Source organism: Rhinolophus sinicus, chromosome 1 (assembly GCF_057876585.1).
Source record: "Rhinolophus sinicus isolate RSI-liver-muscle chromosome 1, RSI-T2T, whole genome shotgun sequence".
NCBI lineage: Eukaryota > Metazoa > Chordata > Mammalia > Chiroptera > Rhinolophidae > Rhinolophus > Rhinolophus sinicus.
The window spans coordinates 118,421,031-118,439,241 of record NC_142501.1 but is presented as its reverse complement, the minus strand read 5'-3'; the positions used below and the strand labels follow the sequence as shown (position 1 = coordinate 118,439,241).

The following is an 18,211-nucleotide window of genomic DNA, read 5'->3' as shown; positions in this document are numbered from 1 at the left end:
CCAGTTTTGCCACCTGACAAATTTCAGCATCCTTCTGATTCCTCACCACAGCGTCTAGTATTAAAAAGCAAACAAACACATCACATAATCATACTTACCTTGCAGGGCTGTTTTCAGGATGAAGATAACGCCTGCTGGTGCTCAGCACTGTGCCTGACGTATAATTTGTAAACAAATTTTTTTCTTTCTTTTTCCCCACTGTGTAATCCCAGATGGGCGTGAAGGCTGTGCAATTGGCTTTTCTTAAAATATTAAAAATAATTGATTTACAGGTACATTATTATAAATATAAATTCATGTGGGGTGCTTTGGGTGTGGCCCTGCTAGGAGGGTTGATAGGATTTATTCTCAAGATCCATTTCTGCAAGTGTGACTTGATAATGTCATTAAAACAACTGGTAATTTTCTGAATTTCCTCAAGTTACCTAGGATAGAAATACCAATACTGAAGACAAGCAGTTATTTTCCAGCTTCAAAATAAAACGTCCTTGTTTTAAAAGGAGAAATTCTGTTCAGATGTACTCTTATTTGCCTTCTCGGGAAAGCAATTTCCCTCACCTGGCAACTTTTTCAGCTTCTACTAAATTGGCAGATCAAAGAACAGGCCTCCTTGTAATGGGAAGCCTTCAGGTATTTTTATGAAAGAGATTCTCTGTGATAAATGGGACATTTAATTCCTTTTAGATTGTTTCTTAGATATTATAATCAACTCACTTTTTAGAAAAGCTAATTTAATTCAATTCTGTAGGTAGACATATAAGTGAAAACTCGCCAATTCCATTTTTTTCATTTGTAATCATATCATTGCTGTTTTTGAAAGGGTTGACTTCAAAAGTTGTTAAGACACATAGTGAATAGTGTATTTCACTGAGTGGTTGCTGTTGAAATTAACATCATATCCATTCCATAAGGAGTCACGTGGCATGATTTCATGCTAAGCATCGTACTCCATGGGGAGAGTTAAAAATACAGTCCGTCAAGGAGCTATAGGGTGGGGAGACCAACATGTGAGCATATAAATGACTCCACAACATGACAAAAATGATAAATATGAACAATGTAGAAAAGGAGAACAGAAGAGAGAACGACTGGTGTCATTTGGGGTCAGGAAGGACTTCCTAGATGGGACAGCTGAGCCAGGCTTTGGGGGGGACATCACAAAGGCGTGCTTCCTGTGGGAGTCCGGCTACCAAAGAGAGGGGCGCACAGAGGGGCTGCAAGCTATGTAGAGCGTGCCCAGCTCCTCAACACTTAAGAGGACTTAGGTTGCTCCTCTGTGGTGAGCAGTGAGTGAAGTGGCAGAGAGGGCTCAGACCTGGCACCCAAACTGACGGTTCTCTGCTAGGCAACATGGAAGAAGCAGAAAGGAGATGGCTCCTTCCTAATGTTACCCAACTCCTTCTCAGCCCAGTCAGTGCCTGTTTTAACAGCCACTATTTTGTAATGCTTCCTTGGCCATCTGAAGGGACAGTCATCTATGCTACAGCCTGCTTATATGCAGATTTCAAAGATATCAATATAACGTACTAACTGCAATTAAAAGGAGAGTTAAAAGTATATAAAATAGTGCAGATTTCAACATGTAAATGCCCTGACCCAACTATGCTAAGTCACATGATAAAGTAGTTAGATTCTTCTTATTTGGGGAAAGTGTAAATTTAATATGGGAGGGCTTTATTTGCAACTTCAATGTCAATGGCAGTATCACCATCTGCAATTAGAATTTCTAAAATGGGGGAAAAACTAAAATAAAAAGTTCTAAAGAAAAACTCTTCCCTCGACTTACACAGTAATTGAATTCTTGGAAAAATTGGGGCCTATTAAAGCTGTGCAAAAATATTTTGTATGTATATACAGAGCGGATGCACGTTCTGGGATCAAATAATTATAAACAGTGTTTTTACACAAATATCTGGCAGGACATTCACAAGTGATGTAGGGCATAGAATAAATCGCCGCTTTGCAGAATTGTCCTGTGAATTGTAGGATGGAATTCTGCCATGTGGCTTCTAAACGCTAAATGCCAGTTATAGCCCCAAATTATTGTGATAACCCCAAAAACACCACACTTCTGCAAAACACTCTCTAGAGGGTAGTACTCTTCCCACTGAAAACATCTGTCTTAACCCACTGGGCTTAACCATTCAGTCTGTGGTCAGCCTCGGAGAGGAGGGGCTGTCCAACTCTGGGGAGACCAACCATCTATCAAGACATTGGGTTCCTAGCCTTATGAGGCAGTACCTATTCATTCATTCATTCATTCATTCATTCAATAAATGTTCATATGAGCACCCACTACCTTTCAGTCACTGCTCCAAATACTGGAAAAGAACACTGAGATAAGATAATAATAATAATAATAATAATAATAATGGCATAAAAATTCCTGCATTGATGGAGCTAATTCTAATCTTTGCTACTTGTGGCTCTTCCCAAGACCACTGGCACCAGTATAACATTTTTTCTAAAAGATTCCGGAATGGATCAGAGTTCAACCCCAAACCTGAAAAACTACTCTATTCTCTTTTCCATCCCAAATTATGTCCAGACATGTTGTCCAACAGACTCTAACAGAGGCTCCTCGATAAAATCAAAGAATCCATGAAAATACTCTGAGACGCAATGCAGAGATGCTCCAAATAAGAATGTAAAAAGCCTCCTGTTATCAAATTCCCAGGGAAATATTAAACGATAAAATCCTACGAAAGTTAATGTCTAAAATTATTAAGTTAAATTTGACAAGAATTAAAGTCCAATATCAAAGTATATTGCCCTTTTGCACTGAAAGTTCGTAGACATTAAAATCCAAACACATCCTTCCCCACTTTCTTCTACTGCTCAAATTCCTGGTTGGATAAAATGCAGGGTCCTGCACTGGTACTTGTCATCAGAGGCTGTCTTCCCCTAACTTACTTGTGCAACCTCTTCAGGATCTGAAGTAGATTCTAATATGCTCCACTCTCAAAGAATTGTAAAAGCTGAGAAAACACGAAATTCTTGTCATCATTTCTCTATGTCCAGGAGACTTAGAATATATTTCAAGCTCCAGGTCTACAGCAGTTTTACCAGACAACATCTGGCCACCGAATGCAGTATGTGGCAGCAAGCGGCTATGTGCATCCTCAGGGCACGGTCCTAGGGGCAACGTTTATATCTGAGCCCATATGGTTCCCACCTCCAGTGTTGCGCAGCGCCCCTCCTGCCACACTCCCTGGAGCTGCCCTGTGGAAGTCCGGACTGGAGATTTAGGGTGAGCAGGGAATGGGAGAGCACACAGAGACAGTCTTGGCATCAGCTGCACTGGAGTCCAGGAGCCCAACCAGTTGTGCAGAGGCCACAGCCTGCCTAATGCAACTCAATGAAGAGAAATCTCATTGTGGCCATGAATGAACTGCTGCAGACATCAGCTGGAGGCTGGGCATTATGTAACTCCCTTCCATCACATTCATCAGTTATCTATTCAAAACCCAAACCAGATCTGGTGACTCCTACGGCAGAAGATGCAGACTCCTTTGCATGAAATGTATGGAACGTCACAGTCTTGCCCCAATGTGCTTTCCCAATGCCACTTCTGTTCTCTCACCCTCACCTCCAGAAACATGGAAGGGTGGGGAGGTGCTGAGACACGCCATGCCATTTATTCTCCTGCGGCCTTCCTTCCGCACCATGGTCCTCTGCTTGGGCTGCCCTTCCTCTTCTGCAGGGCTGCAAGGTCTCTACTTCCTTTTAAATGTCTGTGTGAGCTCTTCCCTGACTCCGTCTTCTCGGTTCCGCTATCACATTTGATTCTTTTATTGTAGCACTTATTTTTCTTTATCCTATATATAATTCACACACACATATGTATGTATATTTAGTTTATGGATCTCATTCTCTCACTAATTTGTGAGTGTCAGTGAGTGTCTTGAATGCATGGAAAGTGCCTTATACATCCTTGTATGCATAGGACCTAGCACAGGGCCCCGGCAAGCCGTACCTGGAATAACACTGTAATATGAATATGTTGATAAAGGCAGCAATGATTATAATACAATTTTAACTTGCTTACCAGAAAAAAAGTATGTTACCTAAAACTTGGCCAATCTACCCTTTTATAAAATGAGGGACTAGGTTATCCAATTCTTCAGTCTCTTCTGGCTCCAAATGTTCTAAAATCACATTTAAGCGGGAGAGACAGTGCCATCTAGTGGTAAATTTATTCTTTCTGTTCATTATGAAATTACTCTTTAACCATTTCTATTTTATATTTACCTGGCATTTTAAAATAATGTCAGTGGTCATGGGTAGTCTGAGGTTTATACATACCATGGTTCTGTTATAAATTCAACATTTGGGTCTACACACCTGCTTGTTTTAGAAATACCATGAAGATTACTCAACCGGAGAAACCTTTGTATTCTAGTAATGTATTTGAGAGAGATCGATCCAGGCATCCACGATTTCAATAGGCATTTGTTGAAGGCTCCTGTGGCTGGGACTTGTTGTGGGCGCTGGCAACCCCACAGTGAATAGCCCATGGCTTTTAAGATCTTGTTGGGAGAGACCAGGAAAAGTCAATAAGCAACAAATAAGATTAGTTTTCATTCTGATAAGAAAATAGAAGAGGAGGATGTTGGGGGCAGGCCACATTAGGTTGGGCGGGCTCTCTGAGGAGGTGGCATTTGAGCTGAGAGCCTGTGGCGGGAGGAATGGTCCGTCTCAGAGCGGAGGAGAGAGTGCTCCCAGCAGGAAGAGCAGTGAGCAGGAGGCCTGGGATGGAGGGCTCACGGGAAGCAGGGGAGTGAGCGCGGGCTGAGCGCAGGTCCAGGCCAGACCACCACAAAGAGTTTGGGTTTTACCTTGGGTGTAATGAGATCTGCTGGAGCATTTTAGGCTGAGCAGGAGCGTAATCCGATTGAAGTTTGTGAACACTCAGGCAGCTTGGTGGTTAAGAAACATCTATCAGGAAGATGTTACAGGAATATTGGTGAAGGATGATGGTGGTAGTAAGGAGGTGGGGCCCTGTGGGACAGATTTTGAAGGCAGAGTAGAGTAGTGTAGGGTGGCGGGGGGCAGGGGTGGAAAGAAAGAGGAATCAAGCATGACTGAAGTTTTAGGCTGGAGCCGTTAATTGATATAACAAATTCTGGGGAAGAACAGGGTTGGGAAGGGTGGGTACTAGTAGAGAGGAATCACAGTGCTTACTCATCTGTTAGATATTCACTGAGTGCCTCTTATGTGCCAGAGACTCTTCTAAACATGGGACACAGCAGGAAACAGAGCAGACAGTAATCTGCTTTCACAGAACTTGAATTCCTTTCAGAATGGGAGACAAGAACATCAGTAATATACACAGTATGTAGAGGCAATGCACGCGCTAAAGAAAATATAGAGCAAGGAAGGAGAAAGGGAATGAAGGGAGCATTTAGATTTTAAGTAAGGTGGTCAGGGAAGGCCTCACCAAGTCGGTGATATTTGAGTAAACACCTGGAGGGATGAAGGGACACAAGCCATATGGGCTTATAGGCCAAGCATGTTCCAGGCAAAGGAAACCAGGAATGCAGGGCTGTGAAACAGGAGTGAGCCTGGTTTGCTCAAGGAGCAGAGAAAACTGAATTACGTGGGGACAGTGAGATATCAGATGGGAAAGGTCAGGGAGGGCAGATTCTACCAGGCCTTGGAAGTCATTGTAATGGCTTGGCTTTTATACTCGGGGGGTGGGAAGCAGTTACAAGAGTTCTCAGCCCAGAAGTGACCTGGCTCACTTACATCTTAACTGAAGCCCCTGGCTGGCATGTTGAGAACAAGCTAGAGAGGGACAAAAATGAAATCGGGGAGGCAGCAGTGAGAACCCAGGAGGTGACAGTGGCGTGGACCAGTGTGGTAGTTAGTGAGAGTGGCAGTGAGGATGGCGATGGGTTTGCTAACGGTCATGACACATTATTTTTAAAATCATATATTACTTTAACAATGAGAAAAAAATGTGGGCATCATACCAGGTTTTTACTGTAAATCATTATAATATAATCAATTCAATAGCAATTCTGTTCCTAAATGAAAACTAGCTCTAAGAACATCAATGGAAGATTCTTAATCATGAACTGTTGTGACTTCACGTCTATTTTAGTGTAACATATGCAACTTCCCTGTGAATAGTGGAGAACTAATGAACGGTTTTTCTTTTCAGTTATATGATGGGGATAGTGAAAACGCCAACTTGGCTGGAACGTTTTGTGGTTCCACTGTACCTGCTCCCTTTATCTCTTCTAGTAACTTCCTGACAGTTCAATTTGTCAGTGACATAACTTTAGAAAGGGAAGGATTTAACGCTACATATACCATCATCAACAGTGAGTAAATTGAGATATTTTTATATATTACGAAACACATGTTTTTATGCACTGAATATAATGCCATGCTTATATATAAACTCATGTTAATTAATCAACTCAATGTTAATTATCATCTAAGCTCAGTGTCAATTACTAGACACCATGCTAATTACCCTGTGTTTAATCCATGACTAATCCAAATCTAGTACAATTCTTAGTCAAGAATATATACCCTAAATCCTTCACAGAACAATGTAAGTATAGCTCCTTTGGGCTGGATGGGCAGGGAAAGCAGAATTTTAAATATTGTGTGAGATGAGACGTGAGTGAGATGAGACTTGAATAAAAATTGTCCTGAAAGTTGTTCTTTTTTCCCATCTTAGTGACTTGTGGTGGAACATATAATGCAACTCGGACCCCACAAAATATGTCATCACCCAATTCATCAAATCCAGATGTCCCGTTTTCCACCTGTACTTGGATCTTTGAAGCTCCCCCACATCAGCAGGTTGAGATAACTGTGTGGAAACTACAGCTGCCCCCGCAAGATTGCCACCAGAATTACTTAGAGTTTCAGGACGCACCACAGGTAATAATTATAGGGTGAATGACAGTCACATCTAGTAACCTTCTCACCAGTACTGGAGAAACACTTGAAGTAATGAGGGCATGATGGAATAAATTGTCAAAGTTACTTCCAGCTTAATGTGTTTTGCAGTTAACACAAACCCTCTGTTTAGGGGGTAAGAAACTTGAACTTGGTTCTTCAGTCAGAAGCTCTCAAACTTTCATGTGCAAAAGATACATCTGGGTGTCCTGATACAAGTGCATTCCCTGGGACCCACCCTCGGAGACTAAGCCCTCCACATAGTACCCATTCCTCTGAATTTTTGACGAGTATCTCTGGCGTTGTGATACTCGTGCTCCCCGGGCCATGCCTGGAAAAACACTCCTATAGTTAATGGCACCTGTGTGAAAGGTAAATTGAAGGGGTCAATTCTGAACACAGGGAAATCAATGAAGAGGCCATTTGGCCCCAGTCCAGAGGACGATATTCATGGTAACGGAAGAGAGAAAAAGACACAGAGAGAAAAAAAGCTGTTTTGGTTTAAAAGGAATGATGAATCTGAATTGCCCATGGGATATTGAGGAGACAGTGGGACGTAAAAGTGTGGTATTGATAGACGGCCTGAAGATTCGGTTGTCATTGTCATATGAGTCGGTAGTTAACGTAACGAGAGTAATGAGATTATCCAGGAAACCTATGGAGCGTGAGGAGTCAGGAACTGAAGATGGATGCCTGGGGGAACACCTGGATTGTCCCTCTGCTCTCCGAGGACCACGTCATCTGCCCCAGTTCATTTTAGGAGTGTCATAGTCACCCCACCCCTATGTGCTGGAAAATTTGAAGTCTCCTGTTTTACACATATATCTTGGTGGAGTAGAAAAATCTAGTTTGGCTGAGAAGCGCCGGCTGCTGAGTAGACACCAGATTTGCTGAATTATTAAAAGGCGGAGACACCGAGGTACCTCCTATGCTCCCACGGTGGTCAGGGGCTAAGTTCTCATCATTCAGGATACGATTCCTATTCCCCTTCCTGGAGGGACTGAGAGCCAAGTGGAACAAAGCCCTTGCCTAAAGCTCTTTCCACTTCCCGCTGCTTCACGAAGCTGAGACAAAGCAGATCCGGGCAGACTACCATCTGGGTACAGACGTGCTACTTACTGGACACCAGGCAGCTCTGGGTCGTAATGGCAGCTAGACTGGCCTGAGATAAGATCCGATATATATTTGTCATGAATGAATAATGAATTCAACTGACCTAATTAAGGAAAGAACAAAGGATTTCAGTAGTAGGTGGAAAGGTAAGAAATTGACGGATAACTGGCAGAAACTGGAACTTTCCAGGTGTCCAAGAGTAGAAAGGGGAGATACAGTTGGAAGATCCTGAAAGACTGACGTGCTGGAGGCACTGTAGTTGATAAAAAGATGTGTCTGTATAGCCAGCATTGGGGTGGGCAACATAGCACAGAGACTTTGCCAGGAGAAAGTCACTGGTAGGAAGGAATGCAAATTAGGACTGTTGATGGGTCATCTGTGAAAACAGGGAAACCTCCAAGGGTTCAGAAAATGACTCTGAGCTAAGACACAGCAAGCCCTTAAGGTAACCACAATGAAAGTGAGAGTGATGAGAAGGGTGGGAGAGTATCTCGGGCGAGATGGAGAGACCCTCAGAGGAGAACTAACTTTGATGCAGGCACAGGTGCTACAGTGAGCAACCTCAGAATCCCTGCCCCCAGCCCCCCATTCCTACTCAATGAACTGTAGAGTATGGGAAAAGAAAGGCCTCCAGCAGGAGGCTGCTGGAGACCCAGGGTGCATCAGGGCACAACATGGATAGATTAAGGATGTGTAAGGGGTGGTTAGCAGTGCAGGTAAAGATCAGAGGATCAAGCAGGCAACGTTAGGAAAGGACCAACATCAGGAGGTGGAAGCACAGATGAGTGACTCCTATTACCAGCAGGACAGGGGGATGGGCCTTTCAGGAGGTAACCAAGAACTACAGGTGTAGACAGGCAGACCTGTGCGTGAGAGGCAGCAGATGCCTTGATTTAGCTATGGGGTTGTTTCCATGCAATGATGGATAGGTGTCAGACTGCATTTCTCCTATCCCCTTGAGAGGTCATGAGGGCTGCCCAAGTTTTACAAAGGGAAATGGACCTCATTACAGGCAGCAGCTGCCTTGCTCACAGTACTGTCAAAGTCCCTGGTTAGATTTGTGAAGGGGTAGTGGCTAGGAGCAGTGCTGGGTAGTCTTGCAGAGTCCCAGACTATGGACAAACCCCCAGGAGGAGAACTGCAGGGAGCTGGGAGAGCTGGATGAGTTCCGAGCTAGGGCCCAGGCCTTGCCTGTGAAGAGAGGGGAAGGGTCTTGTTTTCAGGAGGCAAGTGTCTGTCTCGTAGTTTCAGCAGAAACTTGGCCTCCCTGCCTCCTGTCGCTCAGAGAATGAGACATTTGCGGATTCTAAGGCCAATGAGAGTGAGTCTTGCTGCCGAGTGCTTCAAACACTTGCACTAGTTTCCATGGCTGAATAGCTAAGCATTATTTTTATATGCAGTTTAATTTCTGTTGTGGCCTCTCCTCTTCTGAAATGAAATCTGATGTGATTTGGCTTCTCTGTCATTTCAGAGTAATGGAAATCCAGGAATTCACTTCTGTGGCAGAAATGCTTCAGCTGTACCAACGTTGTATTCTTCTACAAGCACCGCAGTTGTCATTTTCAAATCGGAAGTCTTTAATGAAAACACTGCAGTGGGTTTTACCTATCAGATTGCAGGTGAGTGCTGGAACGGTATCTTTTGTTCAGAAACCTGCCCCCATTACGACGAGTACTGTTATAGAATGGACTCCTGTGCGTAAATGACAGTTTGTTAACATGAGCCACAAACCAGGCCCCATTTATCAAATTACTAAAGTTGGTTTCTGAGGAAGTAACGTGAATAATACACCAATTAAAATGTTTAGGATGCTAGCATATTCTTGAAAGTTCCTGTAGTTCATTTAAAAATATGCCAGTTACTTTATTAATTATCCACTTGACCACATAAATCACTGTATCTTAGGAAATTATTTTGGAAAAACCAAGAAGCTCTGAAAGGGTTCTTTGATTACTATATCTGAGAAGTTTATTTTCAGAGAATATTTAATGTTCATTTCAAGCTTGATTAAAACTAATGCTGCCTTTCATGAAGACAAACACATAGAACTACTCAGGGTGTATTTTTTATTTTTTAACCAAAAATGATAAACAACAATTTGCCAGTTCTATCAAAACAAATAATTTGTCAAAAGATTTAAAGGAAAATCCTCATACAAGACTCTGTCTTGGAGGTAGACACATTAATGCCAAAAAAAAAAAAAGTCTAAATGTCTACCAAGTCCACCTCAGTGTGATCAGAAAAGTGCACAGAATGCTAGAATATTCGTCTTCTCAGGAGAGTGCTCAGACCTCGCCTTTCCCATGGGTGTGGGGGGTCCTGTTAATAACACAGAGAATGGCATTCCCTACGGGCCCTTTACCTCACCTCTTGGAACCTCCGCCATCACAAAGGTAAATGAAGAACCTGGGTTACCTTTTTTTCTAAACTTTGTTCCAATGTAATCATCTTTTTGAATCATTCCTGTGAGGTTGAAAGAACACTAAATATCGGCACGCATACATTAATCATGAATTTTACTTTCCTCTAAGGTTGCGACAGGCAATACAACAAGGCGTTTGGCAACCTGAAGAGTCCTGGGTGGCCAGATAATTACGACAATAACGTGGACTGCACCGTTACCCTCACAGCACCACAGAACCACACCATTTCCCTCTTCTTCCATTCATTTGGCATCGAGGACTCGAGCGAATGCAGACATGATTTCTTGGAGGTAACATACATTTGGATGCCACGTAAATGAATTATGTAAAAGATGACGGGTCCCTTCAGATTTTCCACTTTGTTCTCTGCTAGTGCTAATTGTATATCCCTCATCCATTTCATGAATGTATTCATTATTCCTTCATTCCACAAATATTTACCAAGCATCTTCTAGGTCCAGGCACAGAAACCCAACAGGGAGCACGACACGCTGAGGGCCCCCCAGAGGCCCATGGTCCGGTGGGACAGATACACAGGAGGTAGTCAATTCCCACGCGATGTGGGAAGGACTAACAGAGTCGGTTTGGGGACACAGGAGGCTTCTTGAAGGAAGTGATGTGTGAGTCCCAACTGGAAGAACCAGACGGGTGCAAGTGCAAAGTGCTACCTTGGGAGGTGGACGATGGCACGGACTCTAGGAAGTGTGTTTGTGTGCAGCTGAAACTGAAACCACACGATCCTAAATCTGTCAGCCTGATTTCCCTGACGCCAGAACAAGGAGGCCGTGCCCTTGACACACTGCTCCGCAGAAGCAGGAAGCGTGTTCTGGTCCTTCCTGGAGCGCTCTGGACTGGAAAAAGAAGCAACTTGGGTTTGTCGTTCTCCCACCCAGCCTCCACTCCTTCTCCAAACACACCGGGGATACACCTCCTGAGTCTGGAGCAAGAGCCCTGCTCCTGGCGCGCTTGCACCTTCGCGACCCCACCCCCACCACCGGAAGAGCCCCCTGTATCCTTTCTGCCCGACTTCGCTGTCACTGTCTAAGTGAGAAGGACTGTTAGCTTGCCGGTCACAGCGAGATGTTCAGAACGAGCCCGTGACTGACAGGGAGGGTGCACCGGAGCTCAGCGCCTCCATTTTGCCATAAAAACCCTGGAGCTCACCTGGCTGTCCTTGGCAAACTCTGTGGAAAATGAATTCGTTCTTAGGAAACGCATGGAGGTGCAAGACAAACCTTGTAGACACAGAGGGTGCTGAATTCCTCTGTGAATTGAATTTGGAGCCACACGAGAGTCTTCGGTGAGCTTTCCAACAAGTTTGCCCCTCTACGCTTGTTAGAGAGTTTTCTTTTCCTGGAAAGTTCTCCCCTACAGAGTTCATCTAAGTTTTTGTTCATGAATATTCTCAGCCTCTAGTGCAACAAGTCCTGGGTGGAAGTACCTACATTTTTCATGGGAAATACTTGCCATGGGAGGAAACGGGGAGGAGATGAGATGGATTGTAGCCGGAGGGAGGAAATGAGGAGAGAAATACAGTATGGCTTTGTGTCAATCAGGGTATAAACTCTCAAATTATGTATCTCACCTACCCTGGAGCCTAGAAATGTTTATGAAGCCGTAAGCAGACCTGAGGGGAGGAGTGGGAGATGGAGAAAGCACAGAACTATCCCATCAATTCAGAGTCCCAGGGCACTACTCCTGGCTCATCTCAAGTCTCAGCTGGCCGCTACTGATGTTAACGTTTGCCATTTGCTTCTGGGTGCTGGGAAGCAAAGGCCAGATCCCCCCAGCTGTCCCTTCTTATCCCATAGAAATGGGTCTGACACTTCCTATCCAATCAGCAAAGCCAAGAAACTGCAACTCAGGCCTGTAAAGTGTCACTGGCATCTGGTTCTTGGTGGGAAGATTATGGTATGGTTTGTATGGCAGCCACACCAGCAAGCCTCGGTGTTCCCTCCATGTTAACTATGGCGGGAACGAAACTTTCTGAGGATTCCAACTGTATTACTACCAAACGAAGGCCAAACGCTAGATCACATTTGGAATCTGCATTTGTCTTCAAAACCATCACCTTCCCTGTCAGGGTCCTCTAATGTCCCAGAGATGTCGACCACTCTTGTGGGTCCCATGAAGAGAAAAATGAATAGAATAAGTGTTCAGGGTACTCAGTGGGAATTAATATCTCACGCTTCCTCTCAGAGCATCAGCATTTTATAAAAGAAAATCCGCCGGAAAGAGACCCAAAGCCAAGAGTACAGTGGTGGCAGGTCTGGTCCTCCCGTGTTCTTGGATATGGCACCCCTCTCCTGGTAGATAACCGGTTACTCCATCCATGGCAAGGTCACCTTGTTTAAACACCGAGAGGAATACTCCAAAAAGCACCAGAGAGGCATTATTCTCTCCCATTGGTTACTAGTAGACCTAAAAGGAACCTCTGCAGATCAACACAACCCAACAAGACCAGCCATTGAGCCTCCGAGGAAACTCTATGACTTAAGACAACCAGCAGTTGACCAAATGTTAAAGCATAAAATTATAAAGAGACTGGAGGAACTCTCAGGATTGTGAGTATGTATATCAGCAAGACCAGCATCCCTCCACGTCGGGCTGGTTCCAACTCTGCCTTTACTGCTTCTCAAGGATCCTCCCTCCTCTGAGTCCCACTGGTTGGGAATACACAGTAATTAGCTAAGCTTGAGGACAGAATATGGCCGATTTCACAGTGGTTGCCCACATATACACCAACTGACTCATTTCCTGTTTTTATATGTGTCTACTCCATGCAGTGAACTTAAAAAAAATAACAATCTATTCTGCTGCAGAGTGTGTTTTTAAAATATATCTAACATTAAAAAATTGTATACATTTGTTGTTGTATCCATACAGAAATTCCTTTTGTTTGAAACTTATTATATTTTATTTCATTCTAATGCATCACAGTGATACATCGGAGAAGAAAGTGTAACGTGCTCACATGTAACGATTCATAATTCATTTTCAAAGGTGAGAAATGGAAGTGATAGCAGCTCGCCATTACTTGGCACGTATTGTGGAACTCTGTTGCCAGATCCTATCTTCTCTCAAAATAATGAACTATACCTACGATTTAAGAGCGATGGTACAACTTCCAACCGTGGATATGAAATTATCTGGACTTCATCACCCTCCGGTAAGACATTTGTACTTTGCAAGGCAAAGCAATACAGGTGAGAAAAACATAAGGCATCTAATAGAAAAAGGCCAGTAAAATGACCTTATATTTTTAGTCATCTGTAGACTCGATTATTTCCTGATAAAACTAGAGATAGTTTTAACAATGAAAAGTACAGAGATTCTTTTTAATTCTACATTTACTCATTATTTGTATATATTACTACATAGTAAAGAATACATGTTTATATATAATATACAGATAAAGTATAAAGATTTCAAAAATGTTTTATAAATTCTGATTTTGTTGTGTATGTATGGTTTGATCACCAAGAACTACCTTGGTGGAAGAATTAAAAGTGTTTCCCAAAAGGCACATTACTAACACGTCCTTGTGCATTTGTAAGCGGCTGTATTCCTGGCAGGCCCTGTGATTTCTTGGCAGTCCTGGAGGTTAATTGCTTTTTTTAGGGCAGTAATTACCTTCCTGTATATTTGGTTCATTGGTTGTCAAATAACTGAAGAAAATTTAAGTCATGTCAATACTTTAACTCAAAAGAGGAAAAATACCTTAATGAAATGTCCTCAAAAACACTTAAAAACTTACAAAATAAGAAGGATAAAAATGACTCACTTTAAATATACTGAGGGCCAAGAAAAGGCTTCAATCAAGACAATCATAGATAATGAAATCTTGGCATCTAAAAATGCTTAAAAGATGATCTCCAATGCCCTAATTTTACAGATAAGGAAACAAAACAGCAAATTAATGAGCTGCCCAAAATGCACAGCTGGATTGTGGCAGAGGCAGGGCTGGACCCCAGTGGTCAGACACCCAGCCCAGAGTTTTCGTTTTTGTTTTTCATTGCGCCCTATGCAGTACCATGTCTGGATTCCCAGGGCTATCTGGTCAATATAATAATAGTTTCCATATACAAATTAATGAATTGAACAAATTAACACCAACACTTAAAGAGCTTTGTCTTTAAATATGCTAGTCTTGGAACTGTCAGTTATAAGCCTGATAAAGTCAGTTTTATAATAATGATTATTGCCACAACTGCCAATAACGCGCTCTTGTTTGTTCAGCCCTGGAATTTCACTTTTAATTTTACTTCACCTACAGCAGAGTTCTACACCATCAAAAGTACACAGCAACTTCAACTACTCTCTCCTAATGACTTTATCCAGTTCTCGGTCTTCCCATTGTGTTCGCAGCCCACCATTTCAAAGAACCGACCTAGAGGAAGTTGTCCCTTAGTCATCAAATGCAGGGAAAGGAATATGCAGGGAAAAAGGGTGGCTGAGCGGCGGGGTGAGGGAGTGGGAGGGATTTAGGCAAAGAAGGGACAGGAAAAGGGTTTCTGCTTCCAAGATTCTTGGAGAGGGTCTCAGCACCTTAAGAAAATAACAACCGTATTGCCTTACAAGTAAATGCACTAAAGCACACTAGCTGGTTTCTACTTTGTTGTATCAAACTTCCTGCAATTCTTTCTGGTAGGCTGTGGTGGAACTCTTTATGGAGAGAGCGGCTCCTTCACCAGCCCTGGCTATCCGGGCACTTACCCGAACCACACTCACTGCGAATGGACCATCGTTGCTCCTGCTGGAAGGCTTATCACCGTCAGCTTTTACTTTATCAGCATTGACGACCCTGGAGACTGTGTCCAGAATTATCTCATACTCCATGATGGACCAAATGTTAATTCCCCATCCTCTGGACCATATTGCGGCGCAGTGAGTAAAGCAGGCTTTAGAAATTCCCATTTGTTATGTTTAAATAATGAAAATAACTTAGCATACACTTTTAAAGGCAGATACATGCAAAGTACAAAGCACAAAGTACTTTTACAAATTCAGTACAGTTTTCTAACTTTTCTGTGTATTTTGGGAGTACGAGTGCCACCTAGTGGTCATTGCCCTAAATGACTAGTAATATAGTCACCTGTGCCTCAGAATAACCTATGCAATTAGTTACAGTTATGACATTGCCAGCTTTCCGGTCTCCTCTCACACCTACTGAATGAGAATTTCTGCGGCAGGAGCCATGGCACGTTGTTTTTTTTTAACAGTTCCATATGTAATTCAAACCCACCAGTCTGGGTTGAATACCCACATTTGTTTCTGCATGTTTACAGCTTTAGAAAATGTGGATGCCTGGCTCCATTTTGTCTACCTCTTGTTGAAAATTGTGGGAAGTCTTTGAAGAAGTACACAGAGATATTAAAGACTGGTCTGGTGACTAGTTGTTTGATTATTTTTGTAAAGTTCTGATGGTCTAGATCCTCCCTAAATAATCAAGTTAGAATTCTGACATTGACTCAACCTTGCTTTCATCTGCCCTCACTGCCCTCTCATTTTACTAAAAGTCAATACTTGCATAGCTTTTAAGTAAGGGATGTACGACTGCTGGTGAGAGGATATGTGCTTCTTACTGGTATGCTCTTTACCCATGTAGGCTTTCTAGTCAGACTAGATTTGTAAAATTGGTAAATGTTATTTTCAGAAATATCAGAAAATAGATACAAATTTTCAAAGCCCTGAGAATTCTCCCATATATTTTTCAAAACACATTTCTTTGAATATATTTGCACATAAACACATATTTCATACTGTTCTGTGGTGTGTTCTTTTCACCTCCTGAGTTATTAACATCTTAACATATCAATAAGAACACTGGTGAATCATATTTAATCGTTTGATGGTATCCTTTTGCACCAGTACAGCATAATTTATTTAACGAAGTGCCTCTGGTTTATAGACAACACTTTGATAAATTCCGATAGCTCTCTCCTTATATGCAGTTAATTATGTGGGGAGAAATTTTGGTCACCTGACCAGTAGGTATTACATCACTGCTATTCAAATGGCCCCACAGAACAGAGAACCCAGTAAATGTCTCATTTCAGATTTAGAAGATGACTAAGTCTTAGACAATTAGTTGACATTGGCAAACATTCCGAAGGGGAATGCAGCATTCTTTCAGAAAGTATCTACAGTAATGCTTAGCAAGTTCACTTCTAGACATACATGAAGATTTACCGTAAATTTTTTTACTACATTATGTAGTACTTTTTTTTTTTACAATACTAACATTTCTAGAAAAGTGTTCAAATTTGTGAAAAATATAACTTGTTACTTTTTTTTTTTTTTTTTTTTTCCATTTTAGGACACTAACATAGCTCCCTTTGTGGCCTCCTCGCATCGGGTCTTCATAGAATTTCATGCAGAGTATGCAGTGCGTCCATCAGCAATCCGGTTAACTTGGGACAGCTAAACGCGCATGCGTGTGTTTTCTCTGCCCTCTGGCTCTTCCGCAGGGGCCATCAGACCTCACACGGGACAGAATTCTGCCATCCTGATCCGTGATCCCTGCGGTGTGCCACTGAGAATAATTTGAACTTTTATGGTTTTCACCAAAGGATGTACAGAATCAATATTTGTACTTTTTTTTTTTTTTTTTAATGTAGAATGTAGCTTCTTTAGTCCTGGCTGCCATGTCATCCTTCTAACACTTTGAGCTGAAATTTTCTAAAATTCCTTAAAGAGTTGGAAATTGTGACTTATGTGCTGTACATTTTCAAAGGTTGATGATAAAATAGAAGTATGATTTTCACTGTGAATGTAAAATTAGGGGTAATAAAAACTATTGAATTGTACCTAAATATGCTGCATTGATTTTTAACTCATTAAAATTTAGTCTCTCATTATGGGGTATATATAAATTTTCAAGTTGAATTTTTACAGTTTGACGAAGTATATGAATCCTTCAGAGTAAGAACTCTGGAACCAAGCTGCCTGCATTTGAATTTAGTTTTACTAATTTAGTGCTTACTTAACTTTTCTGTGCCTCGGTTTCTTTTTTTGTCTTTATCAAATTTATTGGGCTGACATTGGTTAGTAAAATTATGTAGATTTCAAGTGTACAATTCTGTAATACATCATCAATATATTGCAATGTGTGTTCACCACCCAGAGTCAGTTCTTGAGTTTCCAGAAGTACCACCATTGTTTATTCCTAGTTAAACAATACAATACGTGAAGTTACAGTTGAACAAAAATTTTACAAATTTTTTCACTGCCTTTCACAAAGCAAGGGACTTATGTTAAATATGCAAAGTTAGGTCTTATGAAGAACATGGGACCAAGTGAATGACAGGAGCTGTGTTACTTCACTGTACTCTTCTACTCAAATGCCAGAGAGATTAGTTCTGCACAGAATAGAGAGCCACATAAATAAGACATTTTTACCTGAAAAACTCCTGCTTCTTTTGACTCTGTATTACAGATAGATATATCACCTTTATGGATGACACACTACTGGAAAGAACGGTGAGTGCAGTGAAGAGTACCATAAGACAAACAAGCTGGAACGATGGACTGAAACTCTCAAGACGTAATTTGTTGGGGGTTGATATAAGACCTAGCCCTTTTATCTAAAAATGAATCACAAAGCTCAGAATATGGAGAAAATTTACCAATAACTTACAAAATGATGTAGAAATTTTATCTGAAAGCAAGATTAACATATATAGCTGTCAAACAATAAAGATGGTTTCATCTTAGATTGCATTGTTAGAGTAATGGCATCTACAAGAATAATGTTC

The 18,211-nt window shown here is 41.9% G+C and overlaps 1 protein-coding gene across 1 annotated transcript in view; it reads left to right on the top strand.

Annotated features, from left to right (window-relative positions):
* Nucleotides 1-17,263, top strand: part of CUBN (cubilin) — a 245,413-nt gene extending 228,150 nt beyond the window's left edge. Inside the window, exons 61-67 of the mRNA XM_074324816.2 lie at nt 6,167-6,329; nt 6,695-6,900; nt 9,503-9,650; nt 10,563-10,744; nt 13,458-13,623; nt 15,106-15,341; nt 16,774-17,263. Coding sequence (XP_074180917.2) covers nt 6,167-6,329; nt 6,695-6,900; nt 9,503-9,650; nt 10,563-10,744; nt 13,458-13,623; nt 15,106-15,341; nt 16,774-16,881 — 1,209 coding nt within the window. The 3' untranslated portion in view covers nt 16,882-17,263. The remainder of the gene's footprint in view (nt 1-6,166; nt 6,330-6,694; nt 6,901-9,502; nt 9,651-10,562; nt 10,745-13,457; nt 13,624-15,105; nt 15,342-16,773) is intronic.
* Nucleotides 17,264-18,211: the final 948 nt, after the last annotated feature.